General features: G+C 35.4%; 1 protein-coding gene across 5 annotated transcripts in view; it reads right to left on the reverse strand.

Moving 5' to 3' along the window:
• Nucleotides 1-527: 527 nt before the first annotated feature.
• CEP350 (centrosomal protein 350) overlaps nt 528-25,839 on the reverse strand; it is a 133,051-nt gene continuing 107,739 nt past the window's right edge. For all 5 annotated transcript variants that reach the window (XM_061183056.1, XM_061183054.1, XM_061183055.1 and 2 more), the window contains 8 exons: nt 23,337-23,497; nt 20,340-20,476; nt 17,526-17,608; nt 14,525-16,527; nt 13,239-13,646; nt 12,992-13,138; nt 10,344-10,466; nt 528-2,245 (listed from right to left, as the gene is read on the reverse strand). In XM_061183056.1, coding sequence (XP_061039039.1) covers nt 2,081-2,245; nt 10,344-10,466; nt 12,992-13,138; nt 13,239-13,646; nt 14,525-16,527; nt 17,526-17,608; nt 20,340-20,476; nt 23,337-23,497 — 3,227 coding nt within the window. In that variant the 3' untranslated portion in view covers nt 528-2,080. The remainder of the gene's footprint in view (nt 2,246-10,343; nt 10,467-12,991; nt 13,139-13,238; nt 13,647-14,524; nt 16,528-17,525; nt 17,609-20,339; nt 20,477-23,336; nt 23,498-25,839) is intronic.

Consider the following 25,839-nt stretch of genomic DNA (forward strand, 5'->3'; position numbering starts at 1 on the left):
AGTATCATAAGGACTATGTAATCCTACAAACAGCCAAAGGATGTAGACAAGATGTTTTTCCGTCTTCCAAATAACACAAACTGAAAAGAAAAGGCTTCGCTTTTCCTTGGCCACATGAAAATAATATCTCCACACTACTGGTTAATAACCCCAAGAAACCCTAGCTTCTCTTAGTCAATTTGCTCATTATGGCTACAAGACTAGAGCTCAACATCAAAAGCCTAGAAGAAATGCTGGCAACATCAATCTGAGCATTTCCCGAGACCCAATCACAACATTTCAGTGCTTTCCTTATTTGTCAAGAGCTATCATACCAGTCATTGTGCAAAATGCAAGTATTCCAATGATTATTTCAATAAGTTTCTCATAATGACAAGATGGAACCGAAAAGGAATGGAAGTGTGCATAGTGAAACATTGGAGATGCAAAGGCAAGTTTGGAGGAAAGATGCAGAAATGAATGAACATGCACACTTAAAGATTATACCATCTTTGGGGTTTTCCTAACATATTTTGAAGTTATAACATTCCAGGATATTTGTAAGTATGAATCCAGTGGATGTCTTATATCATGCTTCTAATCAGGACCTTCAATATTAAGGCATTTACATTCACGCCTAAGATTATCCACATTCTTCTAGATTACTTGAAGAAGGATAGGACTGATTCAGAGAAACCAGTCAAGAAGGCAGGGTACTGAGGTCCCAGGAGAGCATCACATATGCTCTAACGTAGCAGCTGGAGTCTATATATTTTTTTCAGATACAGGTAATAGTTGTGAGAAGCAATGCTGCAAGAGAGGCAGGATCGAATTTTACAGTGTCTTTAAATCATTTTACCCCATTCCTGCTACTGCAGGTGATCTTAGAAAAGCTCATCTTCTTTTTACTGAATTTAACTGCCTTCTTCAATATGTGTATGGGTTTGTTAAAACCGTAAGTTTCCTGTGCAAAGACTACGAACCATAGAAGCTTCAAGACGGAAGTTTAACTATTACAAGAAGAATCTTTCACTTCTGAATAGGGACATACATTTTCAACTTAATAATTTATCTTAAAATAAATTAAAAAAATGTTCTATAGCGTAAAACAAGCACGCAAACAATAGACAATATCTTTTTGTCTTTGGTGCACACACTCATTTCCTAAATCATTCAAGTAACAGCGTCTCTGACTTCTTGGGGAGATATGGGAGCTGGAAGTTTGAAGGCCAAAATGAATTATTTCCCCTTCTGCCATGCCTCGATGCCTGAGATGGTCCTGAGGATCTGTGATTCTGGGAGCAGCTGGCAGAGGTTCAGAAGAAGTAAGAAAAGTGCAGGGGTAGACAAGGGGTAGAAGAACCAGCCCTGCACCAGTCCTGTGAGCCCAGTCTTCAGTGGGGGCACTTCTTTGTTTTCATGCTCACAGAGAAAAAACTAAAAATACTGCAAAAGTTTAAAATTCTTTAGATGGTGCTCAGGAAGCAAGGCTACCACTGATTTCTGTTAACTTGACAGTCCACTTGGCGCTGCTCAACTGCGATAATGGAAGAAAATGGTCTTCAAAACAAAATGAAATGAACTCCACAATGGGAAATAGGCACACATTACTAAACTTGCCTATCTGAAAGTAGTTCAGGGTTTAATACTGTTTAGAGACTATAATGTCCATTTATGACTTTCATGGTATAAACCAGGATTACATTTCAAAAATGGTATGATGCACATCTATATACCTCTCTTGCTTGACTTCAGACTCAAGGAAGTGATACCCTAGTCTAAGCTAAGAGGTAAGTCTGGTGTTTTCAGCCCTCATCTGGGACCCAGTAGGGATGCTAACAAGACGTGTAGGATTATACTGTGTGTCAACATCAGACCCTGCCCACCGAAAACAACCAATTATTCCAGTGGACAGTCTCTAAAGGCAAAGGCTGTAATACCAGATATACCTCATTGTCCCATGAACTCCAAACCAGCAGTCTTTAAGAACAGGTACAAGGTCCAGAAGCACTCTTGCTATGATGGAGATGGGGTGTATATCAGGAGGCAGAAAGGCCCAGGACTCATATTAGCACTCAGTGTTCGATTTATTTGCAAGATGTCACACAAGTAGCATTCTCCCCTGTTTTTCACTGATCTGATTCAGAACATCAATAGTATCTCTGATCAAGGTCTCAAAGATCCCATCAGCTAGCTGCATCTTCACACACAACTCATCCTCATCATAGTTCACCCACTGTGCCTCCTCCTCGTGGAGCTCCTGTACCTAGAATTTAGAAAACAGAAAGGTTAGAAAATCACTGTCACACAAAAGCTAGGAATTAATGATATTCACTAACTTTGCAACCCCATGCATCGGACTACAAGCCAAGGAAATAAGTCAGAGAAAAAAAGGTAATTTATATGATGATATCAATAGCCCTTTTTTTTTTAAGCTTTTTTTTTGTAAATTTATTTATTTATTTATTTATGGCCATGTTGGGTCTTCGTTTCTGTGAGGGCTTTCTCTAGTTGCGGCAAGCGGGGGCCACTCTTCATCGCGGTGCGCGGGCCTCTCACTATCGTGGCCTCTCTTGTTGCGGAGCACAGGCTCCAGACGTGCAGGCTCAGTAGTTGTGGCTCACGGGCCTAGTTGCTCCGTGGCATGTGGGATCTTCCCAGACTGGGGCTCGGACCCGTGTCCCCTGCATTGGCAGGCAGATTCTCAACCACTGCGCCACCAGGGAAGCCCTCAATAGCCCTTTTAAAGCTGCAAAAAGTTTGAAAAAACTCAACTGTCGAATAAAAACTGGCTTCAAATCTGTCAACCTTGACAATATTCCAGTATTTTATAGATATAAAGGATTACAAGTATGTTGTCTCTGTCAACATAGGAGAATACGTAGAAGAATGCAAATTTTCAGATATATGGATTTACAATTATAAAATGCATATATCCGAAGACAATATTAGATATGATTCTGGAGTATGTAAATAAATGAGTAAAATTTCATATTCATTGGAGTTTTTTTTTTTTTTTTTTGGCCACGCTGCGCGGCTTGTGGGATCTTAGTTCCCTGGCCAGGGGCTGAACCCAGGCCCCAGCAGTGAAAGCGCCAAATCCTAACCACTGGACCGCGAGGGAATTCCCCCCCCCCATTTTTTTTTGGTATTGGAGTATTCTTTAAATGTACTATTGCTTAAGTTTATTTTAAAAGTCACTGTTATATTATATTTTATATAAAATGCTCTTTTTGCATTTTAGGATTTGGGGATTCCTAAGGTAAACCAAAGGAATCAAATTAGAATGAACTGCCCAAGATGTTTTGCTTGTTTACAATAAATTTTTAAAAACTACTTATAAGAGAAACATGTTAGACTTATTATATGTAATGATATTGTGAGTGAGATGGAGGCCAGGTGGAGAAAGTAGATTGTAAACCCTGCTTTAGTCACAAATTCAGCAAAGTTAATTGCGGTGTCGAGGGTCTCTAACCAAAAGTCTAACTTGGCAAAAAGCCATGTGACAACAAGCTCCTAACTTGCACTTATCACAATTTCCTCTTGAAAAAGGCAGAGGAAGTGAAGAGGGGAACCTGTGCTCTGATTCCTGGCACGAGGAAACGAGAAGACTCTTGGATGAGAGGCCACACCATTCTGGAGTGTGGGAGAGCAGCGCTGCCAGACATGCACCCTTGGTTGGGGATGACAGGTATGTGGCAAGGCGGCTGCCACATTCTTTCTCCTTGGTGAGGCTGCTTGAAGCCTATGTAAAATATCCCTTTCTTTGTTCCCTAACGCATGCTCCCTGGACAGAAATGCCACCAAAAAGGGTGATATGGTCAAATAAGTTTTAGAAATCTCCCTCTGGGAGTTTCACAATGTATATCAGTCTATTCTAAACAGAAGTCCACCAGTAGAGGAACTTGATTAATTCAGAGCTTCCTGTATGTATCTGGTCAAAGAATCAAATTTTGTGGCTATATAAGAAATATTATTAAGATACAAAGGAACTGGTGTTCTTCTCTTATGAAGGATGCTATAAGCAACAGCCTAATGCAACACTTCTCAACCTGGTGCTGAGGGAGAATCACATTCTGGAAAAGCTAATAAGTGTGTCCCCTATAAAAGATCTCTTATCTCCCATGAATTTATCTGTTCAAACAAAGGTGCACAGCTTTCCTTTTTCTAAGTTCTCTCAGCCTTTATTATTAAATTTGTTCCTTGAACAATTTCCTATGCGATAATAAAATTTAGGAAGCACTGTCCTAATGTAATCATTTCTGCCCTTACAGCAGGAACACATGCTCAGGACATGATCCATTGTGTCTCTCAGCGAAGCCGTGATGAGTCCCCACAGTGCCGCGTCAGTATAGCAAAAGCTCTGCTCCTCTGTAAGAACAGCAATTATTTCCCTCCCAGCCAGTAAGAACATCGTGTTTTCCTTTTTTCTTTGGCCATCAGAAAGCACAAAGCCCAGTTTGCAACCTCAACTGTGGCAACTGAGAGATCTCACAACCTGCAAATATGCCTCCATTTTCTTCTGGTTTTGGGAATCTATTCTATTCAACTACACATTTCCCTTGCTGCTGCTCCTTAATATGTATGTGTGTATGTACGTAAATTAATATGTATTACATATAAATAATTAAATTAAAAAGTCAGACTAACTTTTTTTGGACAGGGTATTAGGTTGGTAGAAAAGAGAAAAGTGGTAAATAGAATGTGGCCAGATTTCAGCAAGCATATGTCCTTTCACCATATCCCTGTGAACCAGCCGGTGAAATAGAGACAGGTCAGTTAGGTGGATGTGCACTTTTTTGGATTGAAGGACAAGACAACTATCAACCTGGAAGGAAGTTTCTGCCTGGAAGACTCAAGAGCTTTTTCCTCTGTGCTCCCAATCCATCTTGTTCATATTCCATTGCAGTAATTATCCTACAGAATTTTGTATTCTGTGCATCTGTTCTCCCGCTACGCTGTGGGATTTCTTTTTATTTATAATTTCCCAGTGGCCAGAACAGTGCAAATAGAAGGTGTTAAATAAATATCTGGCATATCGTTTTTTAGTGAGTGTTTTATGGCTGTCTTTGGCTCTGTTGAGTTCATCATTTTTAGCAATGACCTAGAGGAAGGCAGGTACCTCAATTTTAGAGTTGACGTGAAAGTTGGGAAACACAATAGCTATGTTAAGAGAACGAACCTAAAAATGTGTTGATAAGCTTGGAATGATGGGCCAAATTTAACAAATTGAAGGAATAAAATAAGGTCCTGTACTTGGATCAAAAAAATAACTACAAAAGCACAGGTTGAGATTTGGGTCTTAGAATTTTTCTAAGCTTTTGTGAGTCCCATGAGAATGGTATAGCTAAAAATAAAACAAACGTGATTATAAACTGCATTCATCAAAGGATAGTATCTAGAAAAAAGAAGGTTATGTGATTGTACTAATTAAGCAATAACACAAAATATTACAGGCATACCTCGGAGATATTGTGGGTTCACTTCCAGACCAGTGCAATAAAGCGAGTATCGCAATAAAGCTAGTCACACAAATTTTCTGGTTTCTCAGTGCATGTGAAAGTTTTGTTTACACAATACTGTAGCCTATTAAGTGTGCAACAGCATTATGTGTAAAAATCAATGTACATACCTTAATTAAAAAATACTTTATTGTTAAAAAATCTAACCATTATCAGACAATGCAGGATTGCTACAAACCTTCAATTTGTTAAAACAAACAAACAAACAAAAAAACCCTGCAGTACCTAGGAAGCACAATAAAGCAAAGTGCAATAAAATGAGGTATGCCTATATATGGTCAATTCCGAGCAGTGTATTTAAGGAGGGACACTGATAAAGAGCTAAGCTGATGAGGTTGAAAGGGGCTCAAAAAAACGTTATCAGACAACAGGAGAGAATATCAATGTTTAATAGGGAGAAAAAGACTGATGAAACATTACAGCCGCTTCAAAGGCATGTAGGAAGAATTAAAATTGTTATGTAAAGCCTTAAAGCTGTAAAAGCAAATTGTAATTCATTACGTGAAAACCAATTTAGTCTTAATATGAGAAAGAACTTATCAACAGTAGGTAAAAACTCAGGAGCTGTTGAGTACCTTATCAGATCTTAATCTGTAAAGGAGATTCAATCATTAGCCAGGTAGTTTCACTACAGGATTTGTCATTTTTTTTTTTATTGATGACTTGATTGCTCTATTTTTAAATTAATTAATTAATTAATTTATTTATTTATTTATTTTTGGCTGTGTTGGGTCTTCGTTTCTGTGCAAGGGCTTTCTCTAGTTGCGGCAAGCAGGAGCCACTCTTCATTGCGGTGCGCGGACCTCTCACTATCGCGGCCTCTCTTGTTGCGGAGCACAGGCTCCAGACGCACAGGCTCAGTAGTTGTGGCAGACGGGCTTAGTTGCTCCGCGGCATGTGGGATTTTCCCAGACCAGGGCTCGAACCCGTGTCCCCTGCATTGGCAGGCAGATTCTCAACCACTGCGCCACCAGGGAAGCCCAGGACTTTTCATTTTAAGTGCAATTCTATCTACAGTAGGGAGATTTCCCAAGGCTACTGTATATAAAGGATATACAAAAGTTGGTCTAATTACTTTTACTCATTCCACATCATATATACTTTGAGAATACATTGCTAAAAATAGCCCATATTCTTAGCCAACTTAAGATGTAAATTAATCAATATCTTTGTGAAGTGGTAAGGGGATAGTAAAGGAGAACTAGAGCCAAAAGAAGATTTCTCTTCTTTTTTGGCAAACAGAGGCCTTTAACATCTAAAAAATACATTCTTTGTATTTTACTCACCTCAAATAATGCCTAAAGACACACAGACTGATTAGGGACTTTCCTAGTCCAAGCAACAACAGCTAAATTATACATTTCTTAATCTGGAAAAAGCAACTGTTTATTATGAAATAATAAATATAATAGGTTATCTGGTTAGAATTGTTATAGAAGGGCAACTGATATTCAGTTTGAGGCCAACCCCTCCACTTGCATGGATTCCATCTGTGTCTATTCAGGAATACTGCTCCAGCAGTTCTCCTTTCTTCTCTGCATCATCACCATTTTTTCCTATCGGCATATCTCTTTCAAGCTAAAAGAGCCCTTCTCTTGTTACCATTTCCCTCCATTTTTCTCTTCACAAAAAAACTCGTTTGAAGTGTCCAATTTTGCTCTCCTTAATTTGTCTTTCATTCTCTCTTGAAACCTACTCAAATCAAGCTTTTACCTTATCCATGCCACAAAAACTACCTGTATTGATGTTCAGATCAACAAAGACCTCCACATTGCTAAATCCAATGGTAAATTCTCAGTCGTTATCTTACTTGACCAATGAGCAGCACTTGACACAGGTGATTCATTCTTCCTCCTTGAAACACTTTCACCTGGCTTCCAGGACCTCACACTCTCCTGGTTCTACCCCATCAGCTGCTCCTTAGTCTCTGCTGGTTCCTCCTCACCTTCTTAACTCTCCAAACATTGGAATTTGTCAAGAAGAAGTCCTTGGACCTCCTCTCTATTGGTCTACACTCTCTTTCTTGGCTTTGACTACCATCTATATGTTCACCACTCCCAAATTCACATCTCCAGCTTACCTCTCTTGCCTGAGCTCCAGGCTCATATATCTAATAGCCTACTCAGTATCTCCATTTGGATGTTTATTAGACATTTCACATTTAATACATTCAAAACAGAACTCCTGATGTTCCTTCCAAACCTGCTTCTCTCAGTCTTCCTCAAATCAGCAAAAGGCAATTCCCTTCCTCAGCGACTCACACCAACCCAATGGAGTTATTCTTAATACCTCTCTCTCTTATATTCCACATTCGATTTATCAGCAGTTCTGTTGTTCTGTTTTGAAAACTGTTCTCACCATCTCCAATACCACCAAACTGGTCTTAGCCACTATTATCACTTGCCTGGATTATGACAATACACTCCTGGCCTCCTTACTCCCACCTCTGCTTCAGTCTATCCTCAACACAGCAGCCAGAGGGGTCCTGTTAAAATGCAAGTCAAATCACCCCAGTATTCCCTTATTCCCTCTCTCCGTATTTATTTTTCTTACTTATCTGTCTCCTTAACTAGAGCAAAAGCTCCTTGAGTTTTGTCTGTTTTGTTACATAATTCTACAATGGACTGCTATATTTCCACAAAAAATAAAATGGAATAAATTTATTAAAAGATGATATAAAATAAAAGAACATTTAAAAACAAGGAAAAACATCCATGTTTAATTAAGCAAAAACAATCAGAATACAAAAGAGACTATGATCCCAAATGTTTAAAAAAAAATTCTCAGTATAAAAAGAAACTCTAAGTCTATATATCAAAATAATTAAGAGTTATCTAGGTGATACGGTTGTCATGATTATTTTCTTTTGACTAATCAGTATTTTAAATTTTCTAAAATGAGCATGATTATTTTATAATAAATATGATTTTTAAAACGTATTTGAAATTTCTATTTTTGAGACCCTTTTCTTTTGTACTAGTGGCAAAATTTTTGTTTTATGTGTTATGAAAATTGTTGTTTTAAATCTCAATCCCTCTAAAATGTACAAGCATTAGAATATCCAAATGCCAGAGGTGGCTAAATCTAATAGTAGGAAGGGTGACCAGTTTATTTAGCATTTCTTGTTAATAATTAACTCAAGTTGCTAACAGTATCATTTCACTAAACATTAAGAAGAGTGAACTCATGAAAAAAGTTACATAGGCCCAGGTATTTCAACTCACTCTCCAGCCACACTGACATTTCAGTTCCATGCTCCTTCCCATTTCAGGTCTTCGCACGTGTAGTCTCCTCTCCCTGAATTGCTCTTCTCTCTATCACGGAACTCAGTTAATGCTTATTCATCTTTAAGATTTCAGCTCAACTGTCACTTCCTCAGGGAAGCCTTTCCTGACCATCCTCATCAGATCAGTTTCCTCCATATGCTTTTACAACAGCTCCCTATTCTTCTATTTTTATCATTTAATTTATAATTACACACTTGTATAAATTATATATTAATGGCTAGCTTCTGCCAGCAAACTGTAAATCCATGAAGGCAGGGTCTATGTCTATTTTGCTTACTATTGTAACATCAGTCCTTAATTAGCACAATTCTTGACTAAATGCATGCACAGAGATGATTTATAGGGAATATGATCAATTCAACTGATAGTAGGGTAAATGAATGTCTCTTGATGTGCTTTTTTCTTTAATTCCTTAAAAAGTGGAAGAAGTAACATCTTGGTAATTAATAATAACTCAAACTCTAAGCTATTGTAGAAATATGAGAGCAAGTTCACCTTGAGAGGCCAAGATCTATGAAGAACTAATTGGTTAAAGTCCTGGCTCTTATGTGCTGGGCAAGTCACTTAATATCTTTGAATCTAAACTTCCTCATTTGTAAAACAGAGTAACATTAGTCCATCCTACCTCATACAACTATTGTGAGGATCAAATAAGACATGAGAAAGAATGTTTAACAAATGTTTATCTAGTAAAGTTATTACTGAGTAAATGAGGCACTAGAAAGGTACATACTTGGGGAAACTGATAAATTTAAGCATTACATTTTTTTTCATGATATGAATATAAATAGAGACAAGATATAAAGTCCAGAGAGAAAATATCTGGGAATAAACCTGAATCAATTAACATCTGAGTTTCCTAAGGTCTGCTACTACTTAACACGTTAACATTCTTTTAGGGAAGAAAGAATAAAAGACTTTTTCCCCCTTCCTTTTTTCTTTTTTTTGGTGTTGTTGTTTGATAGGCATTTTTCTAATGCTAGAAAATATATTGCAAAATGGAATAAATCCTATTCAGCTAAAGTTCTGGATAATAATAATGATTATGAAATAACAGCTAATATTTATTGAGTTATGTGCAGGGCACTGTTCTATACACATATATAAATACTCATTTAATTCTCTTAATAATTTTATCAGGTAGGTACTATTATATCATCTTCATTTTGCAGACAGGAAAATGTGGCACAAAGAGGTTAATCTGTCCAAGATTACACACCAAGTAAAGTGCCAGAACAGGGATTTAAACTCAGGTAGTCTGGCCCTAGTCTACACTGGTCTCTTCAATTCAGAACCTTAAGTTTGCTTCCACTCAACTTTTTATTTCTCAACTTCTCCACACCCACAAAAATACTGTTAAATATTCATCTACTGAATTCAAAAGAAAGCAATTTCCAAAACTGAGGGGCAGAAAGAAATGCAGCAAACAAGGGCTTTAAGAATTTACTGTCATAGACTTAAGATCAATTATATTCCCTTTCCTTTTAAAATCTAACTACATTCTGATTTTGGAAAAGATGGTCAAAATAAAAATAGTTTAGTTGTATACACTGACCAGGATATGATCCACTCGGTCTCTTTTCTTTCTTCCAAATTTCATCATTTTCTGCCAATCTGTTTTGTGGTTTGGCTCCTTTTTAAGACTGAACAGCTTGAGTACTTCGGTTGCTATGAAGTTCTGTGAAAATAAGTGAAATGAATGAAACACAAACAACAAAGTTGTTGAGATTTAGTGCTTATAATGCAGTAAACAGATTTTTGTTAAGAATACAATATTTATAAAAAAATCATACAAACTTCTTCCACTTACAATTCCACTTAGCAATTTGAAGAGAAAAGCATTCCCAAATGCTCAGACTTTATTCACTTAAAGAATTTTTGTTTCTACACAACATTAAAAAAAAAAAAAGTAAAGCCCATTGATGAATCTGCAAAGAAAAATCACTTTAGAGCCCCCTCTACCCAAGAACCACCATTAGCTAACTTCAAGCTGGCAAAACTACAAAAGAAAGTATAAAATAAAACTCTGAACCTGAAACATGAGCAAAGTACAAGGCTTTGGCTGGGATAGCTTATATTGAAGCACCAAGATTCGAATATGTTGTATTAAAAAATTATTAATCAACACTTCACTATGAGAAGCATGGTAATTTCACTGCTAACAATATTTGAACTATCACCCTTAAAAAAAACTTTACAAAATGCTATAGCAATATTAAAATTGGAAGGCAGCATCATTGTGTGTTACAATGATGTATGCATTCTGATGAATGCTGGTATATATAATGTACCTTGTCTTATTTCAATGTATTTGTTCTTTGTTATTAATAAAATAATGGGTTATTACTTTTTATGGTTCTTCTATTAAAAAAAATGTCTTAATAGGGGAAAGAACACATTTATGAATTAGAATCATTTGAGAAGATTCTCAAACTACCAATGTCCTCCAAACCACACCACTCCCCACCTACACACACACACACACGCATTCAAGGATGTATCAACTGCTGAGGGCTGAAAGGAATGAAGTGCACCACTGTTTTGAAAAAGCTCCTCAGGTGGTTCTGATGCTCCATTCCTCAAAGTTGAAAATCATTTTAAAAGTTGTTTTTTTAAAATCTATCAAGTCAATCTTTGAAAACTTTTTTTTTTCCTGCTTACTTTAATCTAAGCAAGGGTCAGCAAACTTTTTCTGTGAAGGACCAGACTGTAAATATTTCAGGCTTTGTGGGCCATATGGTCGCTATTGCAACTACTCAACTCTGTTGGTGTAGCGGAAAGCAGCCATGGACAATATATAAGTAACTAGGTGTGGCTATGGTCCAATACAACTTTATTTTTAAAAACATGTGGTGGGCTGGATTTGGCCTGTGGGCTCTAGTTTGCCTACCCTCGACGTAAGCATACATTACATCTCATAAATGTCTGCTGGTATTCTGTCAGTACAAAATATTTCTAAAACCTTTCTATAGTTAATACTGTATTATATATTTCAAAGTTGCTAACAGAGGAGATCTTAAAAGTTCTCACCACAAGAAAAAAAAACAACAACTGTAACTATCGTATGTGTGGTGATGGATGTTAACCAGACTTACTGTGGTGCTCTTTTCACAATATGTACAAAGATCGAATCCTGAAACTAATATGTTACATGTCAATTATATCTCAAGAAAAAAAAGACTGAATTGTTTAGACAATGCCTCCCCTCACGTTATATACCAGAATAATGTATATGTTCCTTTAATGTATTTTGATAGTCCACATATACTACTGGATGATGTAAGAAAATAAGATAAGATAAGATAAGTAAGATAAGTAATTGGAGGTATACTCTCTGGGGGAAAAAAAAGCGTCCTGTGATCAAATAAGTTTGAGAATCATAACTCTAGAGTCTTGCTACTCAAAATGACCCTAGGATCAGCCACATCAGCATCACTTGGAAGCCTGTTAGACATGCAGAATTTCCAGTCCTACTCCAGATCTACTCAGTAAGGAATCTGCATTTTACCAAAATCCCCAGACGACTCAGATGCACATTAAAGTTTGAGAGGCACTGCAATGAAAATATAACCTTTGCTATATTTTAAAAATAGCTGAGTAGGCAGAGAGATTTCCACCAATGTGATTTTAAAGTTGGTTTGTCGAGAGTCCTTGTAGCTTCAGGGCACTTAATCTTTTCAGGGGCTTCTTAGACAACAAGCAATATTTTTTGTATATCACATTACTCTCCCACATATTTCAAAACTACATAACCAATTTGAAACCTCCGAAATCAAAGATGGAAAGTTAACATCTACGTGTCTAGGGTTGGCATGTTTGATATAGGACATGTTTTCATGTACTTTTAGAATATTATATCTACCTCTAAGTCATTAAAAACTCACCTAAAACTCATATGAATTGCAATAATTTATCTCCCTGAATATTTGCTGATTTTTTTCTTAAATATTATAATATATATATATATTTGTTCTGCAAAAAATTGAGGATTTGGGATTCCCTCCCACCCTCATCCCTCTACTGCTCATGGACTGAACGAATCAACAAATATTTACTGAATACTTACTATGGGACAGGCCTTGAGGACAGAATGGTGAATAATACACAAGATAATAATAATAATACTTGCTTTTATGACATTTACAAATCTGTACAAATGAACAGCAAATCAAAAAAGGAGATACTCTACAGTTTGCAGTTTACCTTGATTTCATCAAGGTTATTTGGATTTTTCACTCGTCGGAAATAACTAGAGTTGATTCTACATGGCTTCATCCAGACAGGTTGATTCAAGTTGGGATCCTCGGCAAATATTTCCTCAAAAATCTCTTTTGTTAAATCAAAAACCGCCTTGATAGAGAAAAATAAACAAATTAAAATGGCTAAGAATCCAAATTTCAGACAACAGAGAGAAGTTTAAAAATTAGAATTATCCTTCCATGTTACATACCTGTTTGTACACCCTTTTACTAGTGCTTTCTATATCTAGACCCTTACTGGCACAGCCAAGCAGTTTTGTAGGAATACTGATGCTGTGAAGATCATGACCTAATTCTTTCCAATTCCAAAGTTCTTCTGCCGCATCATGTACAAGAATTTCTACTTCCTCCGCAGTATGTGGGACTGCCAATAATGTTTCACATGGCTTTTGTGGAGCTCCCTTAGGTTCTGCCATTAGAGGTACAATTGTTTCTTCTGCCTTATTCTTTTGTATCTTGTGAGAAGAGCTCAAACCAAAGTCTTCATCAAACCAGTCTTGATCATCTCCTAACACGCTCAGGAACTCCCGGCTAATCTCAAGTTCAGCAAGTCTCTTAGCAAGCTCTTCCTGCCCACTGGCACCAAATACTGGACTCTCCTACAGAAATGGAACCATTCAAACAGAGCACCATTTAGTAACCTCAGATCACTTAACAAGTTTGGGCTTTTTTTTGAAAGACAAAAAGATTGAAAAGACAAAGCAAATATATTATTTGTATATTTACTATTTCTCTATAAATAAGCAAAACAAAAACAATATGGTGGCTACTAATGAACAATTTAAGAAAAAACTATCCTGTTTCCTGTAATTCTGCTCACATAAGCCTTACAATTGATTTTAATAAAATGTTTATTGATCAGTTTTTCCTTTTTGTATCATCATTATTCTGTTTCTGAAGAACTGTTTTGCTTCTGAGATATGGAAATGAGATATAAAATTCTCACCTTTGGTGATTATCTGGCTCAAGTTACTCAAAATCATTACTGCTGTTCAATTGTCCATGGGCAACCTAAATAAGCTGATGGTCTGAGTATATGTCATAGTGGATATATTTCAGTTTTACCAGAATCAACATCACAACTGGTAATTTCTGCAAGGCAACTATGACTAAGTAGATATGTGAACAAATAATTTCATAGGCAAAAAAGAATTGGGTTGAGAACCAATGGAAATATCCATGGAATAAATTTATTCAGTGAATCCGGAAGGGAATCTAATCTGTGGACAGTATACGGGGGTTTTCAACCCAGCATAAACCTGCCAGTGTTTGTGACAACTCTATAGTGACCACTCATGACATAATAGAGGGCAATTATACTTCAAACAGAAAAAACAGCTACATGGCCTTTACAAACTAGTGAAGTGATTTTTATTTAACAAACAACACATCACCAAAAAACCTATCAGGAGCTACAGAATTAAAATGTACTATAAAGGCAAGGTTAATTGACAATTTTTCTAGACAAAATACTTACAGGTCTAGGACACATATCTGGTGAGGAAATCTCTTCTTTCTCATCTTCCAATTCAGACCTTAAGAAGCAACCTGGAACACTTGGTGACTGTTCCTCAAGATTCTGGGATAGGCCTTGGGGTGGTACTTTCTTTTGATCATCAACAAGAAGCTCTTGATTGCTAAGCTGGATTTTCTCATTCCTAGCTTTTTTGATTTGTTGTAGTTGATTGACTGTGTCCTTCACAAAGACTTTTAGTAAACTGTCTGTCAGTAAGCTGACTGTTTCTAGTTGTTCCTTTGACTTTTTTTCCTCACTTGGTGATGACCTCAGCTGGGCTTCCAATTGGTTCTTTTCTCTTGCTAAAAGGTCCAGAAGTGGGGTAGAAAGCTTTTCTGAAACTTCGGGATATAGGTTCTCTTCCTTTTCGGTAAACTGCTGTTGCTTCCTTAATTCTTCAGAAAAGGTATTATCTAAAGTATCGTCTTCTACAGCAGCGGAAACCTTTTCCGTGGCACCAGAAACAAGGTCTTTGTTTTCCTTTGAAGAAATCAGTGAATCCACTGAAGTCTGCTGGTGAATATGGGCTTCAAGTACTCCAGAAATGTCCTGTATATTGTCTGTTTCTATTTTAAGGCTTCTATCAACTGAGGCTTCTGTGTCATGCATACTAGGTTGAGATTCCTTATAAAAACACTCAATTGCATCCTTTTCTCTGTCAAACTTGGGACCCTCTGTATCTTTTTGTTCTTGATTATAGTATTGATATTGTTCATCTGAATAAGAGTCTTCATCTTCATTTATGTCTACATAGTCATCAAAGTTTTCTGAAATGTGAGATATTTTTTGAGGAGGAGCAAAAATCCCATGCTTCTCTTTGCACACAAAGTATACAATGCCATCATATGTTCCATTGTTATTTCCTTCAGGTTTATCCAACTCCACTCCAGCCCAAAATCCTTTAGCAAAACTAGTCACACCTTTGAATCGAAGAGTTCCTGGCTGAACATTGCCAATCAACACCCTATCACCGATGTGGAAATCAAGTAACTCATCTGCAAGAGAAGCTGAAGCTAAGGAAGGGGATTCAGTAAGTCTCTGTTCATGCTCTACATCACTGCGCTCCTTACTCTTCATAAGCTCAGTGGGGGACTTGAGTTCTAACAGCCTTTCAGAATGGACATTGCTATGAATAGAAAGGCTTTTCTCACTGAGGCACTCACTGATTTCATCATCACTACCAAAGCTAGTGGCTCTGCTTCTAGAGATCCTTGTTGCCTGTGACTTCTCTCTGCAAGACTGAGAGTCTTTCCTGAGTGACAACAAAGATGTCACCTCAAAGTCATCTTTGTACAATTCAGCTGAAATGTCTTTCTTGAAAGAAGATACTTCAAAATCTTCAGAGTATGATATCTCTTTAGGTGCAAAAAGATGTTCTGACCAAGATGAGTCTCTGCCCTTTATATTCTTTTGTACATGAGAGTCTTTTTCTGATTGGATGTTTGCACTATGACCCATATCTTGATCTGACTGTCTCTCTTTTGACTCTTTTTTATGAAGATTTTCAATGGCTAATCTAACTAAGTCTTTCTGAACATTTATAGAATCTAAAGAAAGATCTTTCCTTGAAAGAATTTCAGATGAATCTCCCTGTTCCAGGTCTAGTTTCAGGAAGACATCAGGCTTCCTAGATTGTTTAGAATAGGCATCTTCAATTGCACTCTCCTCCAATTTTGCATATTCTACTTCGTGTATTTCTGATTTTTGACTAGATTCTTCTTCAACCTTGGCACCTGACACATCAAGAATTCTATTAGCGGCAGTTAATTCTTTGAGAAGAGGTAATGAAGGGACATTTTCTAGAGAATCTCCAGATTCTGCTCTGGTTCTCCTTGATGATCTGAGAATTGGAGAAGAAGTCTGAAAGTGCTCTTCTGTTCGACTGTCCAATTCAATCATTCTCTTTGCATATGCAGATAAAGACCTTTCTGACACTGATCTCTCAGAACCTGCCAATGCAGCATCTTAAAGGGGAAAAAAAGATCACATCAAAATTATCTAATCACAAATTTCAATTTCTGGAACCAAAGTTTAAATAAAAGCTAAATATTGGTGAGAAAAAGCTCTGGTCAATAAATAGGACCTGTTTTACAGGTTACTGTATAAGGTAAGTTTTTCCTTTAAGAGAATATACTGTACCAACAATAAACAGAACATTTAAAAAATGACTGAAAATTTAAAGTTTGGTATAATTTTTTAAGTGTTGTCAACTTACAAAGTAAAGAAAAATGGATCAAAGTTTATGGAGATGTTAATCCTCAAATCATGCAAAAACAGAATTGTATGATGGATATTACACATATTCTTCGAAAATGAAAGCAATGAAGGAAGGACAAATGCAGGGACTTTAACTAACCTCTTGAATGTAAAAAAAGGAAAAAAAATCAACTATTTCTGCAAATATAGCACTTTAAGAGCTAAAATTGCAAAACAAGAAGAAAATAAGATTTGATGAACTAACAAACCAAGAATTAAAAGTTTTGAATTCAAATCTCTGTTTTGTCATTGTTACTAGGTAGGCTTTTTCATGTCTCAGTTTTATTTCCTCATTGAATTATACTTTATTTTCAATAGTTCTTATCTTTCTTTGGATTAAATTGAAAAAAAAATGTATGTAACTACTTACACTGAGAAACAGCATAGGCTGAAAATATATATAATCAGATACAAAATCTGATAAAGGGAGAATTTAGATACTGATGATACACTCACAGCCATTTTAGATTAATGTCTTTATGCCTCAGTTTTCATCAGTTATTGGGACAATAAAGACTGATTCACATAACTTAGGCATAACCAACAAATCACTTAAAATATAAAAGTAACTTAAAATATTAAATAACCTATTATCTTTATGAAGCTCACTTTTTAACCAAAAAGCTGTAGAGGTGGAATTTTGTAGGCACTTGTATAATCTTTAGTCTATGTAGATACTATGTGATTATTTTTTCTAGTTACATACCAACATGTTCAGCAATAGACTCCAGGGATCCTCTGGAACGTTCTGACTCTGTCAGTGATTTCCAATTCTTTGCTGTTTCAGATCTGAAGTAGAAAGATTAATAAACAGAAATAAATATATTGCTGATACTGTAGTAACTGGTAACAAAAAGCAGTCAATTCTTAGACAACTGCTTCTTTTTTCTTCTTCGCAGGAAGTATTCCAACCTTTGCCACTTCCACCAAGTCTATTTGTGGCCTTCATCACACTCCGTAGATGATCTTGCCTCTTTTAATGAGAGAAACAGAGGCCATCAGCATGACCCTTCTTATCTTCAACCTTTTTACCTACAAATTTATCTATATTCACAGCCATCCCAACTGCCTTTCCTCCTGTCTGCAAGGAAGAAAAAGGTGTATCTCTCACACTGTTCAAACTTCTTTCTGCCCCAAATCCCATACATTTCCACAGCCTCATTGATGGTATTCCTCAATTGTCCATTCTTTTTCCTACAATCTTTAGTCCTTCAATCTGGTGATTTTTTTTCCCCTCAGCTTACATGTATGCCTCAAGCCTCAAAAAAATCCCACCCCCCCAGTCTTTTTTTTTCCTTCTTTTTTAAAATTTTTATTTTATATTGGACTGTAGTTGACTTAAAATGTTGTGTTAGTTTCAGGTATACAGCAAAGTGATTCAGTTATACATATATCTATTCTTTTTAAACTTCTTTTCCCATTTAGGTTGTTACAGAATACTGAGCAGACTTTTCCCCCTCAATTCTTTATTCCTCCACCTGGTGCTACTGTCCTCTTTCATGCTTTAAGTTGACATTCACCATCTTCATTTTCTTGCTTTCTTTTTATTTGCTAAGTCATAATATTTGGCTTCTACTCCTACTTCTTTATAACCCCCTTAAATGTTGCTATTTTATCATATTTAGTACTTGGCTCCCTTTTATTCTCTCTGAATGCATACCTTTTTCACCCAAATGTTCACCCAAATGTTGTTATATTTATAGCTTCAACCACCATCTATATGCTGATCACCCCAAATTAAAAAGCTAACACCTTTCCTGGATAATTCCACTTAGATGAACTACAGGTACCTCAAAATTAACATTTTAAAACCAAAATCATAAGACTCCCACTGAAGAACACCTGATTTTCCTTTGGAACTTTGACCCAACAAACTACTATTTAAGAGAAACACGGGAGTCATCCAGCTTTTCCCTGCTTCCCTATCTAGCACTTTAATTTGTTAAGTATACTTCTTAAAAATTCCTAAAATCTATCTCCTATTCTCTATTCTTATTACAGTGGCTATCTGAGGGCTGGCTTAGACTACTGTTATCCCTGCTTCTAAACTCACCCCTTTCTATCTTTCCTTCATATTGTAGTCAGAAAGATTTCTCTAAACAGAAATCTGATTCTACCATTCTCTGGTTAATAAAACTATAAAACCATTCAATGGATTGTAGAAATTAAAATAAAACTTATGTATAATGTAATATAAAGGAAAAATGTATAAGTAACAAAATTACACACAAAATCTAAGCATAAAAAATCCTAGATGGAAATATATCTAATTGTTGACATCTGTTGTTTTGGGATAGTTAGGTATGATACGATTTAAACTTTTTTCTTTTTACCACTTCCCTCAATATTCTAGTAGCAATAATAATAACAACTAATACATAGTGCTAATTGTGTGCTAGGCCCTGTTCTAAGTTAAGTCTTTTAACTCTCATAACAAGTTTATTACTCAGGTGTTGGTATAGGGATATAAATCCCTATTACAAAATAGAAGCACAGAGAGGTTAAATAAGTTGCCCCAAATTAAAAAGCTAGCTGGTACTGGAGTCAGGATTCAAACCCAGGTAATGCTAAATTAATTGTAATGAGCCTCTGTAACATTCCTAAAAAACAAAAAATATCCTAAAATATGCTTTTTAAAAAATTTTAACAGCGTCACATCTTCTAAAAAAGTAAATTAGAAACTACTAAGAATGCGTGAGTACAAGGTTATCACAATTTGTTTTTTATTTTTCCAGTCTCTTCTCCTAACTCCAGCTACATCCTATGACATTCAGCTTCCATGATATGCCAAGCTCTCTGTTGCTTCTGGTCACTCATGAGTGCCCTTCTCTCTGAAATATCCCCTATTTCTCAGTCCCACTTACCTATATAACCTCTACTCACTCAAAATTTAGTTTAAATATTACTACTTGACTTTCTTATATACCATATTATATATTCTAATAGTGCTACTTTGTATCTTCTGTATTTGTATTCACTGATTGCATAATATTCCATCCCTGGAAAGAACCATCATTTACTGGGCTATTCACCAGTTCTGGACATAAAGGTTGCTTCCAGTGTTTATGTTATAAACATAATATAAAAGACGTTATGATAAACATATTCATGCAAATAGATATTTTTGATAGCCCATATTTTCTCAAGCTAGATTTTCAAAAGTGGAATTATTGAATCAAAAGTTACAGATTGTTTTTGACTTTTGAAACATTGCCAAACTGTTTTCCAAAACAACTATACCAACTTACGATGCTATAATAGCAATGCTGGAGAGTACTATTTTTACTGCTCCCATCAGATTTCAGGACTCAAAATATATTTTAAAATCTGTATCTTATTATAAATTTTATTTGTGATTATATCATAAATAACAAATTTACTTTAGTGAAACTGAAAATATAAACTAGTATTTTCACTTCTACAATTTCACAGTTACTTAAAAGATAGCTTCTACTCAAAACCTTTCCTTATTCCTTTCTTAAACAAGGCAGAATATAGGTTAGTTACCAAAAATTTCTACCTGTGTAGTGGAAGGGACTTGATCTTGGGTTTTTCAGAAGCTGAGGAGAGCGTTTTAATCTGAGGCTTGGCTGTTGGTGATGTTTCCAAATCTCGGCTAAGCTCGGCTTCAGTTTTCTTAATGAATTCATCATATGACTAAGTTTAGAAAAATCAAAGGAGTCACTACACAGAATTTTTTAAACTATCTTAAATTATAAAATAGTATATTTTATGGTAAAATATTCAAACCGTAAAAAAGATATAAAATTCTTTCTCCCTGCATCAGTATTATTTCCCAGAGTTCTAAAATCAGTTACTTGTATAGCCTTCTTGAAATAGTCTATGTATAAGCAAGCTGTATAATTGTAATACTAATATCAATTAGGAAATGACAGTCTCAGTCTACAGAAGTTTAATACTTTTGAAGCAATAGTTCAGGCCCTGCCACATTAAAAAACTTCTTTAGCTAATTATATAATTATTCTTTAAAGGATGTCTTAACACTTTCCTGGTATTTTTAAGAAGTTTAGCCATTACACTAAGTTTCAATGGCAGTAAGCTTCTTAAGGGGTGAGCACTTCAGGAATACAAATCTCAAGGAGAGAGAAGAGAGTGGTTGGGAGTATGATAGTATAGAATTGCAAAAATATTTCTTAGTCATTAGCCATTCTGTAAACAAAACTTCACTAATTTATAATTCTAACTTGAATGAAATCTAAGGGAAGCCCTCCTTCTATTAGAAAAAGCTCAGTTTTCTAGGCTAAAATTAATCCCTACTTTTACATCTCTCACGTTTAAGACTACAGCTGTTTTGCTCAACACGGTATGTCCAGTACCTACTCACAGTGTCTGGCTCAAAGGAGGCTGAGTGAATGAGCACATGGATGTTTGTCAACTGCTACAGTTCCCTAAAACTTAGGCTAAAATCACTGTTTTTATAACTATCACCATCTATGTTACCTTCCTCTGAATTGTCAATGTTTTGATAAACATTGGTATTAAACATATACTACAGCTAGATGATTTGGCTAGCTAGGTATACATAAGGACAATGATTTCTCAGATCTGAAAGCTATACTTATATGAGTGTAGTTCATTTATTAAATATGTGATCAAATAAAACCCAAAAGATTTTTTTTCACACGAACTGCTATGTATTATATATTTCTCTATCATATACTATAATTGTAAAATCTAAATACAGAACTTTCTTTTGCCTTTATTTAAACTGTTTAATAGAATGCTGAATGAGATGGATCTTTTGTATCCTTCTCTAGATACCTTTCCAGGTGACATACCTATTAATGAACTTTTTGGGCAATGCCATTCAATCTAACAGTATTTCGTTTAGCTTTCAATGGCTCCGCATGACCTATAGCAAGCAGTACTTTTAAATCCTGGGCCCCACCCTAGACCAATTAAATCAAAATCTCTGGGAGTGAGCCTGGATATTTGTATTTTCCAAAAAATCTCCTCAGTTAATTCTAATGTATAGTCAGGTTGAACACTACAGACCTATATAGGATGAAGTCCAAACTTATCAGTCTGGTTTCTAAGGCCCTGAACATGATCTTTATTTTTAAATTTTATTCCTCACTACTTTCCAACATGAACTTCTCAGCATGGCCACTGAATCTTAACCACTTTTTCTTACTTCTAAACATATGTGCAAGTTACAATTCCCGTTCCCATCTCTGTGTTGTGTGCCTGTGTAAACGTCTATCTTCTCCAGATCTGTTAGCAGGTCTATTTTCTATGTGGAAGATAATGTAGTGTAACAGCAGGGGCACAGAATTTGGAATTCGAGCTAGATTAAAATCCTAGTTTTAACACATGTGAGCTGTGTGTCTCTGGATATCATTAATCTCACTAAAACTTAGTTTCCTCATCTGTAACAGAGGGATAGTTAATATCCACATCTTGTTACTTTGAGGATAAAATGAAAAATATGTGTAAAGTAATTAGCTGAGTTTCCAGCACATAAATAGGCACCTGATTAAGTTAATTAATGTAGGAGGACACATGTTTGGTGTTACCACACAAGGATGATTAAAAGAACAGAAATTCTGGCTAAACATAACAAAGAGCTTTCTAACACTTAGAGCACCTAGAGTCCAACCGATGAAACCAACTGCCTTGAAAATCTGAAATTTGCTATTACTGGAAGTGTCTGGATAGAAGCTGAATGATCTTCTCAGGTCAGGCCATGAGAAGGGATTCTTACGATGAGCGGGAAGTTCAGACCGGTTCTATAACGAATGTGGTGTTTAGGAACACTAGGCTGGCAGAATGCATGTAAGCTATAGGGAAGCGACCAGAGGCAGGGACATTTAAGAGGCTATGTAGACAACAGAGGCAAGAGGACATAAGGGCCCCAAATAGCTTGATGGCAGTAGGAATGGAAAGGGACAAGCAAGAAGATTTATGAAAAAAGTATCAATGGGATCTGGTGACTGAATGGATGGGAGAAAACAGAATGAGGAAGACATAAAAACTATGTTTCCAGACTGGGGTAGAATCAGGGAAGGTTGCTGGAGTTAAGGAAAGTCAAGTTTAGAGTTATTATTTAGGAGCCATTCAAACAGTACGAAGAGTCATACTAATAAGTCGTGTGGCATGAAACACCACTCCACTTTAAAAAAAAAAAAAAAAAAAAAGGCAGTAACAGTTCCAATAGCTAGGATTATTTATCTAATGGTTCTTTGCTTTAGAGGACACGGATACCAATTTTTCTTTCATAGGCCTAATCTTTCTTCTTTAGAAAAAAACTTATTTTAATACTTTTACTATTTACTTTAATACCTGATATTATAATATTTAACATTTTAATTTAATATTTAATTTAATCTTTCAAGCAAGAGTTTGTTCAGATTTTTTTTTAAAGTTAGGTTAAAATGTGGTACAAAATTAATATTGAAAAATTCTAATCCATTACTTTATTAACAACACTAAAAACATTTCAGGGTTCACATTTACATTAGCCTTGAAATTAAACCCCTTTCTTCTTATGTCTAACCTCCAATTGTTTGATTAGACTGGCTTCTTGGGCTTTCAGTCTTTCCTTTTGCCTTTTTTTCTGTTCCTTCTTCAGTTGGTCCACAACTGATTTTCTTTTCCGTAGTTCATCCTTCAGGGCTCTGATCCTACCTTCAATGTCACTCTGGTCAGATGTAGTTTCTAAAAGAGATACAGAATCTTTTTATTTAACTTAAAAATAAAGTTAACTCAGTAACTATTAATAAAAAGCACCAATGTAAAGTCAATCTAACATTTAAAATTTGAGCTTCAGAAAAAAATTATTAGTGATCTGCATCCTTTCTTTTCCCCTAAATCTCTATGGGGAGGGGGGGTGTCTTCCTATTTGTTTTCACTTTCTAATTGCACTATTTGAAACTGCAAATAAATCTCAAGGTACCCTGTTCTTGATAAGATAAGTAGCTGGAAGTTGAAAAACTTTTGGTTAGTGAACTTTGGACATTCTGCAAGGATTCAGTTCCTGGTGACAAGACAGCCATATTTAACTGTACTTCCTCTTGGTTATTAATAGTAGTTTCATAGTTTTTAAGTCATATTAAAATCAAAGTGGAATTTTACCATTTTAAATTGATTGTGAGTCATCAGCTGATGTCTTAACATCACATAAAAGGAGAGAGAAAAATTATAAAGAAATATACTCTCCAGTAACCTTTCTTTGGAAGTTCTTAAAATATTTAAAATAACTGAAATGAAACTAGTTAAATCTTATTTTCTTCCCAACAATTCAGACACATATATACACACATACAAAGTAGATGTCCAGTCATAGCAAAATCATGAAAAAGACATTTCATTGTGTCATGCATATCTTATAAAAATAAGTATCATTTAAAAACACTGTTTATTTCACTAAACATGGAAATTACATAGAAAAAAAAAAAATGACTGTTCCTCACACCTCCTCCCTGAATCACACAATGGTGTCATTTAATGAGTGAGACATTTAATAGTCTTATAAGAGAAATACTATTGTATACAAATCTGAAGACTCAGATGTACATTACAACATTACATCATAAACAATCAGGTTTTTTCAAGCACTTCAGACTAAATTGCATAGAACTAGTCACAGAATTTATTTTAAAAAGATAATAGTCTTTTTTTGCAATGTGATCTAAATATCTGGTTTACAAATAATGACATCTAAGTTCCTGCCACTTTTATGTCCTGACTTAAGGTATACTAGGAAGTTATATCCATCTTATACCGGTAGTGGCATCAGACTGTGCCCTTAGCATGGGCGAAGTTTACTACTTAGTGATCAACACTCATAAAATGAAGTAACAATAAAGGCCATTTTCAACTCAGGATCTATTACTAGTAATCGGTAAGGTGTTTGACACTTAACGATTTCTAGAATTGATGTGAAAATTAAATAAGGTATACAAAGCATGTAGCACAGTACCTGGACTACTACTACAGCTCAGTAAATGGTGGTAGTATTAGCACACATAAAACAAACATTTTTATGGAGCCATATTTTATGTAACATATTTTTTGGTTTAAAACTAAAAAAGGTGGTAGAGATGAGATAGCAACTGAATATCCTGCTCAGGCTTTCTTTTAATTTCTGAAGAAAATAATCAATTGGTTTCAGGGTTAAAAGACTCTGAACCTTAGTGGAAAGCTTTACAGTGATTTAAGTGATGATTCTAGTACAATAATTGGGGGTAGGACTGTAGGCTGAGCAAAAAATTATAATCTTTCTACAATGAAGTATAAACCCATATCTTTGCATCTTCTAAAGCTGTGTATTCTTTTAACTGTGTATTCTTTATGTGCTTCCAAAACTTGAGATGTTACTTTGATAAAATTTTATAGGAGACTACTACACTCCCACAGACTTAGTTTCAACTCTGCCCCCCAAATGTTTATTTTAAATGAATATATTTTAAAAATTGGATATGTCAACAGTGATTTTTTAAAATAAAAATATCTTTATCATCTATGATTGTGAAGATTTAATAGCAGATGATGAGAAACTTCACGTTTTAGATGAAAGACCTTGGGAAATGTTTTTATTTTTAAGTACTAAAGAAACCAAAATCCTACAAATGAAGGGTAGAGATTAAGTAAAAGTCTATGAGAGTGAATGGGAATACATTTTATAGGTGCCCAAATCTAGTATTACAACATGGTGTTTATCATCAGTAACAGCTAAGAGAATCTCTATAATTTTTTTTTTTTTATCCAAGCAACTTTCTAGACGAATGTATTGTCTTTATGAAATTCTCTCCTACAGGGTTTTTTGGAAGGTGAGGGGACAGGGGAAATGGCAGGTAAATGATATTTCAGTTTGTTGAAACACATCAAGACAGAATAAGCAGATGGACAGAATAACTCAATCAAAAATTAAGTTTGATTATCTGACACATGCTGACTGTATTAATTTGGTTGATAACAAACTCTCCATCACTTAAGTGAGAAAGGTCTTCTATAACTCCACTACATTAAAATTTACCACTTCCATAAATACTGCATAT

The sequence above is a fragment of the Eubalaena glacialis genome, chromosome 3 (genome assembly GCF_028564815.1).
Source record: "Eubalaena glacialis isolate mEubGla1 chromosome 3, mEubGla1.1.hap2.+ XY, whole genome shotgun sequence".
In the NCBI taxonomy this organism is placed as follows: domain Eukaryota; kingdom Metazoa; phylum Chordata; class Mammalia; order Artiodactyla; family Balaenidae; genus Eubalaena; species Eubalaena glacialis.